Source organism: Phaethon lepturus, unplaced genomic scaffold (genome assembly GCF_000687285.1).
Source record: "Phaethon lepturus isolate BGI_N335 unplaced genomic scaffold, ASM68728v1 scaffold32413, whole genome shotgun sequence".
Taxonomy (NCBI): domain Eukaryota; kingdom Metazoa; phylum Chordata; class Aves; order Phaethontiformes; family Phaethontidae; genus Phaethon; species Phaethon lepturus.
In genome coordinates this window covers 11,455-22,443 of record NW_010528923.1, presented here as the reverse complement: position 1 = coordinate 22,443, position 10,989 = coordinate 11,455, and the positions used below count along the sequence as shown (strand labels likewise).

General features: G+C 40.2%; 1 protein-coding gene across 1 annotated transcript in view; it reads left to right on the top strand.

Annotated features, from left to right (window-relative positions):
* Window positions 1-982: 982 nt before the first annotated feature.
* The window catches only part of LOC104618258 (kinesin-like protein KIF13B), a gene marked incomplete at its 3' end in the record, with an annotated part of 20,264 nt that continues 10,257 nt past the window's right edge, over window positions 983-10,989 (top strand). The window contains exons 1-7 of the mRNA XM_010283803.1: window positions 983-1,227; window positions 3,225-3,321; window positions 5,464-5,524; window positions 7,362-7,454; window positions 8,108-8,288; window positions 8,716-8,803; window positions 10,159-10,293. Coding sequence (XP_010282105.1) covers window positions 983-1,227; window positions 3,225-3,321; window positions 5,464-5,524; window positions 7,362-7,454; window positions 8,108-8,288; window positions 8,716-8,803; window positions 10,159-10,293 — 900 coding nt within the window. The remainder of the gene's footprint in view (window positions 1,228-3,224; window positions 3,322-5,463; window positions 5,525-7,361; window positions 7,455-8,107; window positions 8,289-8,715; window positions 8,804-10,158; window positions 10,294-10,989) is intronic.

The window sequence follows — 10,989 nt, the reverse complement described above, 5'->3', positions numbered from 1 at the left end:
CCTAGTGTTTCTGTGATTCTGTGATTCTGGCTGCTGGCCCCCAGCTGTCGGCTCAGCCAGGATGGACGGTCTGCGCTGTCCTCGCCTCTTCCCAGTGGTGTTTCACCGCGGCCCATTTGCCGTGTTTTTTTCCCCATGAGGCTTGCAAAATCTCAGATACACTTCAGGGCACTATACCTTCCCCCTGCTTTTGAACCTGGAAAGCCAGAGTAAAAACTGATCTGAGATATTACTAAAATAGCAGTAACAGCTGTGGCTGAGCAGAGTAGTTTATTGTGCTTGACTATATAATTTAATTAGTGGAAAGCATATTCTTTTGTTAAAAAAAACCAAAAGCAATAATGGTGTTGGACATATACTGATGGTCTCAGCCGGGAATTGCTCTGGTTTTACCTGGTGTTTAAATTGTGAACGGGATCTGTGAAACCACTGACATTTTCATCTGAAAGCAAATGTGTCTTGGTCAAGAAGCTTATACAGTCTAAGAGCTAGCTTAAAAAGAAATGATTACTCAGGACTGCATGTCTTCATTCACTCTTGAAACAGCGTATGTACCCACTTGTCTGCAACAAATAAAATAGTAATAAATGTAGGCAGTTGTTTTAGAGTATTCTCTTTTTCCTTTTTTAATCTTAGAAACGCTAGATAGATCTAATAGATTCCCCCTCCCCTGCTTCTGTTTGACATTGTGTTCAAAAAAAGATAAAAAGGGGAGTTGGTGCAAGAAAGTCCTGTCAGTCTGGATTCCAGTGAAAATATGTAGCTGAAGACATCTTCGTGACATCCTTCAGTAGCTAAAAGGTAAGTTTTCCGTTCCTGTGCTGGACCTTTCTGGTGCATTTGAGAAAGTTGTCAATATTAGGATCCTCTGGGTTTTTTTTTTTTTTTTGCTAATGCCAGCCTTAACCATAGGCAATGTTCTTTGCATACGTTGCTGTCACCTGTGTTTTGTTGGAAGAGGTACTCCCCCACTCTATAGGCGATGCTGTTGCTCGGTGTTCACCTCGTGGGCTGTGAGATGGACTGTAGCAATGCACCGTACTGGGGCACGGAGCCTCCTCTAAACACCCGGCGCTTCCAGCCTGTGTTTGCAGCTATGCAGGCTGCTCTGGGTGCTGTATCCCTGTATCTAGTCATCTCCCATGGGATTTCAAATCAGGCTTACAATCTTTTCACGGGTTTCTGGGTCCAGCTATCGCAGCACGCAGCTGCAGCATTGGTGGGTTCGTATGTGCACAGCACGATGCTGCGTAACACCGTGTGCACCCTTACTGCTTTCCTTAGGGAAATGTTTGTCCGGTTCATTCTCTTGGTCCAAATTACACAGAACAAGCAACAGCTCTAGATAGCCGTGCTTTATCCTGAACGCTGTACCTTGGGTTTCTTAGGGCTTCCATTTGTTCATGTTTGGATTAAGCGAGACATGGTTTTGTGTGCTTGTGCAGCTCTTCAGAAAATGAGACTAAAGGTCTTAAATGAAGCTTGATGATTTACATAGCCTAGCATGATCCATCCTCTTAAAATTGTATATGTATTGATAGGACTTTTGAGATTATATCCTTATTGCTGCTCTAATCCAAACACTCAATAATGCAGCCTGTATTGAGGGCTGGAAGGATGAACCGCGTTGTCGCAATATAATCCTGCCTTGGAACTGGGCTGGGGAAGATGAGCGTAACTGCTTGTTGAATGCAGAGTGTCACATCTCTGAGTGCTAAACTCAAACTCAGAATCCAGGCTTGCTATTCTCTTTCTTTTGCAACGAGAATGATCTTCCTGTAGGAATAGGGATAAGCCTGCTTTGTAAGCAGGAGCTCCCCCAAAAGCCACTTAGTGGTTTCCAGTGAAGTCCTTGAGCAGAAATGCTCCACTAGCATTTCAGAGCACAGCCAGCCAACGAAATGCTCTTGCATCTCTCTTAGAGTAATCCAGACAGGCTCTCTGGTGTCTCTGTGTCTGGATCGAAGCCCTGGTGAAGGAGATTCCCTCAGTCTGCCTCCATATCTACAACCCACCCAGGAGCAACAGAGATGGTCGAGAGTCTGCACTGAGCGCGCTGCCAAGGACCTTGGGAGAGCTTTTATTCAAAGTCAGCCAGATGGCAGGGGGGAAAGTGGTCATGTTGTTATTGCGTACTTGAATGACCCCGTGACATGGCTGTCATGGGGTAACCTTGACTTAAATAATCATCCTGTGTAGAGGGTCACGCCAGCTGCTGCTATCCAAAGTCACTGTCGTTCCTGTTATGTCAAACAGATATGCATGTTAGATCCAAGCCTGAGTAAAAAGAGATGATGGACTTGCTTAATAAATAATTATTTTTGAGAGACACTGCTGAGAAATTACTATTTTTAAATTCGTTTCTCAACCCATGTGAGCAGCAAGAACTCTGAGAGTAATCTTATGTGGCTCCCATGCCTTTCTCCTGCTCTGTTCCAAAGAAATCAGTGATGCTTGTCACAAGACTTTACTTGTTACTGATGTCAAGAGCTTCGTAACCTCATTTGGAAGGTCCAGGACAAGGAGAACATTGGTTCCTTGTTGGTGTGTGTTTGCTGCATTTCTTCAGTCTTCTGTATGTGGGAAGGTGGGGTAACCTGCTGTCGGGGCACTGACTGAATCTGTGCCGTTATTTTAGAGGTCACTCCAGAAATTTTGTACTAGTTGTGTTTTTTTTATTAAAAAAAAGCCCTCAAAAAGCCCGAACAAACTTTTAAGTTGTGCACTTAACAGACTAATGAATTTCTATTTTGTGCTCATTCTTTTAGGGAAACAAATGTTTCCTCTGCTGTCCCAGTAACTGTGAGAGAGCTGAGCTGGGCAAGTCCAAGGGTTGGAGATTTCCTCTTGAATAACTCTCCTGAAGTTCCTGTTCAAGTGATATTGGAAATTTTTACTTTGCTTGGGTACTTTGTTTTTAAGAGACACTGACACCCACAAATCTAGAAAGAAAGAGGTGTGACAAGAGAAAAACAACTAGGGAAGAATGAGGAAGAGAGGGTGGCAGCATGAGGAAAATCAGTGGCTTTGAATTTAAAATCAACTTACTCAGAGTAGCATTTCAGATCTTAGTCTTTAAAAGAGATAAGCATTGGTTTATAAAATTACTTGGGACCTGTAAGCAAGGGCAGAAATGAGGAGGGAAATGAACTTCTTAAATGCAGCGTTCCAATGATGAGGTATTAATGATAGAATAATTAAGCTCAAATCACTGCAACTAACAGCCTTTGGTTTTCTTTTGTCTCTCTTTTTCTTACCCCAACCCTATACCAAATCCTTTCTGCTTCTGGTGCTTCGGGGAACAGTAGGAGCCAACCAAAGGTAAGGGCTTTTATTGTATGTTAAATCAGTGTGTGAGAAATTGTTGTATCACTTATTCAGTCTAGGGTTATCCAAATATTAAAAGCATCTCAAAAAACAGCTCTGTAGTTGATCAGCTGTTCAGTAAGAAACTCAAAGCATCTCCTCGCTGCAGAAGAGCACTGTACAGCCTGTGCCAAAAAATGAGTCACGGGAACAAATGAGAACATACATACTCAGCATTACAGACTGGGAATGGAAGACTACTTGTTATTTGTGGGCTTTTAAAAGCATTTTCTGGTATTCGTGGTAAAGCAAACTCATTTTGTTGTTACGGCTTATGATCCCGTGACTCTCTATTCAGTATGCAGATATGGATCTCTGTCCCAGCGTATGAGGATTCAGCTTTATTGATGTGGTCATATAGCCAGTGATGTTTTATTAAATGCTCTGAAGGCGTGGGATGTTATAATAATATGCTTAATTGTGTAAATAAATTCAAAGAACCAAAACTCCTTAATCTTAAATAAACAGGCTGTTGTTCCCTCAATTAGAGGATGTAAAATAATTACTTTTATCTCTTGATGCTGGGAAATGAATGTAGTGTAGGTAAAAAAGTGCAATACAGTTTCGAAGGTAAGTTATTTAGATTGCAAGGATTTTGCTATACTAAGAATTTTCATAAACGTGGGTATTGACTTTGGATGTGTTGGTAGTATGGACTTTTGACTCTTGCATAATTGTTGTATTTTAGTTAGTATAAATACTTGAAGGAGATTTGCTGTATTGCTTCATGAGTCCTTAAATGATTTTTCAGATTCCATGATACAATCTATTAGGAAATACTATAACTGAGGTATTTCACTACAGACTCAGTATTTCTTTTGAGGGTTTTCTCATTATTAATATAAGTATGATGCAACATATTTTGTTCCTACAGTCTTTACTAGTTAAGAAATGTTGAGTTTGCTTACGTGTGCAGATGCTAGTTCATGGTTAGTGCCTTCAGGATATAGACAACAGACTTCGCTAAAATGGAACACGAAAATGTGTTAACAAATAAAATGAAATTTTCAGAAATAATGGAATGAACGTTCAGAAGGTAGATGTGAGGTGCTGACATGGTGTGTTTGCTCTGCCAGCGTGACCTGAAGTGATGCAAAGATAGCTACGCAGCGATACAGGATGTCTAGGGGAAAGAGCGGCTTTCATTAAGCTTCAGGGAGAATAAACAGCCAAAGAGCAACACATTGCACTTCCCTTTTCTTGTATCCTACAGAGCAAATTTTGCCTGTGTGAATGTAGGTCAGATATTATCTTGATTTTTTTTTTTTATTACAAATATGTATCCAGGGGAGTTGTTTTTGAAACTGCTGTTTTTGCAGCCTGTGGTCCCAAATATGCGCTGTCTTATTGGAGAGTAGCTTTCACGATGATAAGTGCCTGTGGACCTTTAAATGGCTTTTCCACAAAATTGAAACTTTCCTATCTAAAGATAGGATTTCCTATCTACTCTTCTGATGCTAAAACTCATTTGTCCTATTTTTTTCTTTAAAAGTATTAGACTTTGGTGATGACTGCCGCTGTTTGTCAGCGGTATATAAATACAAACTCCTTTTGCACCGACGGAGGTTCCTAACCCTAAGGCATGGTTTTAATTTATGCAGACAAGAGGCACCGGGAGATGGTTGGCAGAAGCAGCCAGGGGACATCTGTCAGTTTGCAAAATAGAAAGTCTTGCAAAAAATGAATCGTGAGGATGGGTTTGCTGGAAGAGAAGGAGAGCTCCTTGACATCCACTCAGTTGCCACATGGAGTGCTTTGGGGAAGCATGGAATAGGATTTGCACAGTGGAAAGGACAAAATAAAAGCAAGAAACAAATAAAAGCAAGAACCAGGCTTGCATATAGGAAGATGCAGTAATTGTTTAGGCTTCAAACTCATGGAAAATAAGTAATTCTGTGGGAATGTGTATTATGTTCAGAATGGCCTCGAGGAACGTGATGTTAACCAACATAATACAGATATTTATTTTATATTTTATTTTATATAAAAATAAAAGATAAAACCAGAGACTTATTTTATATTACATCCAAAATTTGGATAACGTGCTTGATTTGGCAACAGCTTTTATAAGATGCCCTCCTGGTTATTTTCCTACAGGTGTTTGCTTACGATCACTGCTTTTGGTCTATGGATGAATCTGTCAAAGAAAAATATGCAGGTAATATTTACCATAGCTTTGTGCTTGTTGCCTCCAAGTCCAAATGACCTCATTAAAATACAGTATTTGCTAAAGGCCACAGACCATATGGCACAAAGTGCCTTCCCCTATATGACTGCTTGTTGTCAAAAGACAAAGGAAAATCTTCAGTCACTCCTGTTTCTCTTCTCTAAGGATGGTAATAGCAATCGGCATTGCTACCCGATTGCAGAGTAGGAAATCGAGAAATCCATCACAATAATGGGTTACTCATATTTACATCTTTATTTAAAATACTGTTCCAAGTCCATAATTTTAAAAGCATCAAATTAATTTATTTTCAGGATTTGAGGAATGTCGCTATATGTAATTTCATGTTTCACAGTGCCAATGGGAGTTTGGCATCATATTAGAACTTAATAATGGAGTATTTAAAAAAGCCTAATCTAATATAGGGGTATGTGAATTCATATGGTCTGGTGAGAATGTGTAGTGTATTTAATTAAAAGTTTTCTGTGTATTATTATGACACATTTTGGCAAATAGTTACAGTAAAATTTAGGGGACATGGTGGCACTGGATTAATGGTTGGACTTGATGATCTTGAAGGTCCTTTCCAACCTAGTGTTTCTGTGATTCTGTGAAAATAGGAAATATATTTGGGCTTACCACTCATGTTCTATTCATAACACATATTCATATGTGTTATCTTTTAAAAGTGGGAATCAGTTAACTTGCTTACATTTATTTTTTTAAAAATCACAGGAAAAGTAAAAGATGCGTATGCTTCTAGGTTTTAGTTTCTCCAACAAATAACTAATGAATAGTAATTTAGTGAGGAACTGAGAAAACTGTGACACTTTCAGCGACACAAATCACACAGGAAGGTACATTTTTTGTTTCTCAAACTAATGGAGGCTCTTATGTAACTTATATGATGGTCTGTTACACGTTGGAAGTCCTTAGTCCAAAACCGTTCCACTGTGCTTAGCTAGGCACAGCTATGAGTAATTTTGATGGGGAATTTTGCATGCGTAAAATTCCAAGCGGGCTTAGATGTAAAGATATAGACTTCAATCGATGGGAGAAAGGAAAAACTTCCAGGAACATTAATGTATTTGAGAGGACTTTTCAGTCCATAAAGTTCTGCCATGTCTTGTTCAGAGCTTAGTTCCTCTGCTTGTAAAAATTCTGAAAATAGAGGTTTTGTTTAAATAGGTAATACCCAAATATATTAAGCATTTCTGCCTCTGCTTGGAAAAGGAGCTGAGAAGCTGTTCCTGCAGATTTAGTACAAATACAAAAGAAGTGATGTACCCCGTATTTTGGTAATGCGTGTCTTGTACTATAATATCTCCCACATAGTTGTGATTCTTTCTCTGCGAAAATCTCCGCGTGGTGGTATGTAATACCTTGTACATATACAGTAAAGTTATCTAGCGCTCTACTAATTGCTGTAAACGGCAGTTGTTAAAATGTGTGGGTTGAGTGTATTTTGAGGTGGTGTCATTCACTGGTGGATGAAATTCTAGAACTGGGAGTAGATTTTCTGCTGGTAAAAATTCTGAGTATGAACATTGATAGGATGTTGTTTTAAGCACATACAGGAATATGCATGATAATCACAGCTTCTGATTTTTACAGTAGCATAAATCTGGAGCACGTCTACTAGCTCATGGTTATGCTCTTGCAATGGGAACAAATACTGGGTGCTAAATGTGTTATTTGAGCAACAACAGCAGGAAAACACTGTTTGCTTTTACATAATTATTGAGGGATCTATTGAGGGATCCAAGCCAAGGGGCAGGGGGAATCCGTTGCTTTGTTGGAGTGTTAGCTTGTGTATTTTCTTTCTTAGGTCAAGATGTTGTTTTCAAGTGCCTTGGAGAGAATATTCTTCAGAATGCCTTTGAAGGCTATAATGCTTGCATCTTTGCCTATGGGCAAACTGGTAAGTCCCCTCTGGACATAAGCAAAAAATTTTGACCCCAGAGGTGTTACCCTGTGACTGGAGACTCTTTTCACGGCTATTGTGACATTGTTCCAGGAGAAATGCCTTATCTAATGCCTAGATAAGAAATGTTTTTCTCTTTTGTAACATTAGATATGAGGTGGACAGGATGAGAATCAAGATTTTGTTGCTGCTGGCTACCCTTATATCTCACACCTTTGATTATTGTCTTTGGAATGATCATGACTGTCCTTGAGTTCAGTGCATCACTCATATTTTCTACCTCTGTAGTTGGAATAATCTTTAATCATAATTTTAAATGTAATATCCAAAAATGAGTATGCCTGTGCACCTGATTTTTCTCATTGTGGCACATATGTGGGTGTTAGTGAGCTGTCATCTACAGTAAGGCTGTACCTACCCAAACAAGTCTTCTCTGTCAGTTTAAATTAGATTTCTTGTTTTACTTTTCCTCTTAATTAAATAGTCTTTAGCTAAATGGTGTTTTGGTTAGTTTAAAATAGAAAACCACACAAATATCTTTCCCTGAAATGCAAAATTCTTTTTTCACCTGTTCTTTCTATTTCCTTTCCATGTTCCGCACATTAAGAAACGGTGTTGCATGTGCACTAATCATAGATTCAATCACACAGGATCTGGAAAATCATACACAATGATGGGCACTGCTGACCAGCCTGGATTAATCCCTAGACTTTGCAGTGGACTCTTTGAAAGAGCACAGAAAGAGGAAAATGAAGAGCAAAGTTTCAAAGTGGAAGTATCCTACATGGAGATATACAATGAGAAAGTCAGAGATCTTCTTGACCCAAAAGGGTAAGTAATTTGTGTGTAAACAGCACTGTAACATGGTGTCATACACTCTTCCTCTCCATAACCAGTTAGCCTTAATGGATCCCCTCTAAAGCATTTGCCGTAGTATGGCTTTCGCTTCTTCCTGATCTCACTGTCCTTTTCATTTTAAATCAAAACAAAGTAGTAAGACTAAAAGCTTGGAGTAAACTCACCCTAATGCTAGCTTTTATGAAGTGACAAAAATGTCTGTGGCTGCATTTTACATGTAGAAGTGACAAAAATGTCTTACATGTAGACTTAAGGCTTTTTTGTTTGCATTATAGTCCTTGTTCTGTATTACGGTATTTGTAAGACCATCATGTTTGAGATTTGTCAGTGAGAAATGAACTTTCTATAAATGTTGTCTTAAGTCATTCATGCTCATAAATAACTTTTTTTTTCCAACTAGAAGCCGTCAGTCATTAAAAGTTAGAGAACACAGCGTTTATGGTCCTTATGTAGATGGCCTATCCAAACTAGCTGTTGCAAGCTACAAGGTAAGGATCAATTTTATGAAAGGCTTGTGTTGACCTCCCAAACACTAGGGTACTGTCCCTTAAGCAGGACAAAATTATTAAGTTACTTCTAATTGCCATCGCAGTAACATGGATGTTAGAGTGAGAGCGCTGCAGGATTGTTGTAGTTGTGATTGCTGGGGAGAGCAGCGTTCAGAGCAGAAAGTCACCTTCATCCTGTACTATTCAATAATTCTGGAAGTAATTCAACTATTTAATGAACAGCTTTCCTCCCAAACTTAAGATGAGTGCAAGGTGTATCCATGAGAAATAGTGTTCCATGATTAATTACAGAAGCACCATTTAGGAGAGAGGGCTTTCAGTACCACTTCTTTGTCACGTTTTTTGCTATTTTTTGCTATTGCCTAGTAATTTCACTTACCAGTAGCACACAGGCAGACTGGAATTATAAACTAATGGTTGTTTACAAGGCAAATATTTGAGAACATTGCACAAAACTTGCTTGATGGATAGCAAATGTTTATCCATGTATTCACAAAATGCCCTAATCTTTAAGAAGCATTAATGTTCTTTGGGAGAAACGAGTAAATATGGGATGGAATTCTGCCATCTGAAAGTGGTGCAGCCCTTCCTATTGCAGTCTCTCCACATATTTGTCTACCTGTCTTTGGTGGTTTCTGTCAAGACAAGACACATTGCATGCTTTTCCTTTACATGTTGCCCAGCAGCTTTGTGTAATACAGCATACAGAGTCAAAGTGGTCTGCGGTGTTCTTTTGTTTGATTGTTCTCTGGGTTTTTTTTAGTGTCATCCAGCTAGAGATGCTTAAGTAAAAGTTAAGCCCAAGACTCTAAAGTTTTAACTGTTTTACAGGATTGCTGTAAAATGCTGAAGAACGGGAGCTGTGTATTTCTAAAGTATCTCAATTTAACATATCAGAGGACTTTATAAGCTCTTAAATGTAGGAGGAACACAATCATCTGTTCAGTGTGATTCTGTTTTATAAAACTTTGAGCCTTATGTCAGTATTACAGATTTCAAGAACATTTGACAGCTGAGGCTAAAATGTTACAGTGTTCAAACATGAATTACTGTTTCCACACTTTTTTCTTTGCTTTTGAGTATTGCTGTGTGCAGCCAAGTGCATTATTTTTCTTGATAATTTAATATCTAGGTAGAGGTAATGGATGAATATGCATGTCACAACACTGTGTAATTTCAAGTCTTTAAAAGAGGAGATCACAATTTTTTTTTCTCATGCTATATGAATAAACAGTGGGAAACTTGCTGTATTTTACCAAAACGAGATTGTTTTGGTAGATAATTTAAAAGAATGTTAATGCAGATATGCTTATGGCTGTGAAAATTGTATCTAGGACATCGAGTCCTTGATGTCCGAGGGCAACAAATCTCGAACAGTGGCTGCAACCAACATGAATGAGGAGAGCAGTCGGTCCCATGCAGTCTTCAAGATTATCCTCACCCACACGCTCTATGATGTACAATCAGGGGTAAGTAAAACAAGTTGCAAGGTTATAGAATCATGGAATAGTTTGGGTTGGAAGGAACCTTTGAAGGCCATCTAGTCCCACCCCTGCAGTGAGCAGGGACATCTTCACCCAGAGCAGGTTGCTCAGAGCCCCGTCCAGCCTGACCTGGAGTGTTTCCAGGGATGGGGCATCCACCACCTCTCTGGGCAGCCTGGGCCAGGGGTTCAACACCCGCATTGGGGAAAAAAGTCTTCCTTAGACCTAGTCTGAATCTGCCCTCTTTTAGTTTAAAACCATTACCCCTTGTCCTGTCCCTACAGGCCCTGCCAAACAGTCTGCCCCGTTTTTCTTTATCAGCCCCTCCAAGCCCTGGCAGCTGCACTAAGGTCTCCCCGGAGCCTTCTCTGCTCCAGGCTGAGCCCCCCCAGCTCTCCCAGCCTGTCCTCCCAGCAGAGCTGTTCCAGCCCTCGGAGCGTCGCTGGGGCCTCCTCTGGCCCCGCTCCAGCAGGTCCGTGTCTCTCCTGGGCCAAGGGCTCCAGAGCTGGACGCAGCCCTGCAGGGGGGTCTGCCCAGAGCGGGGCAGAGGGGCACAATCCCCTCTCTCTACTGCCACAGGCTCCTGCTCTTGTGCACTGCTAGCACTGGATCAGGTCAGCCATGGCTTTGTTCTAGCTAAGTCCTCGTAATGCTCATGTGCTTGTGCCCCAATGTAGGGAA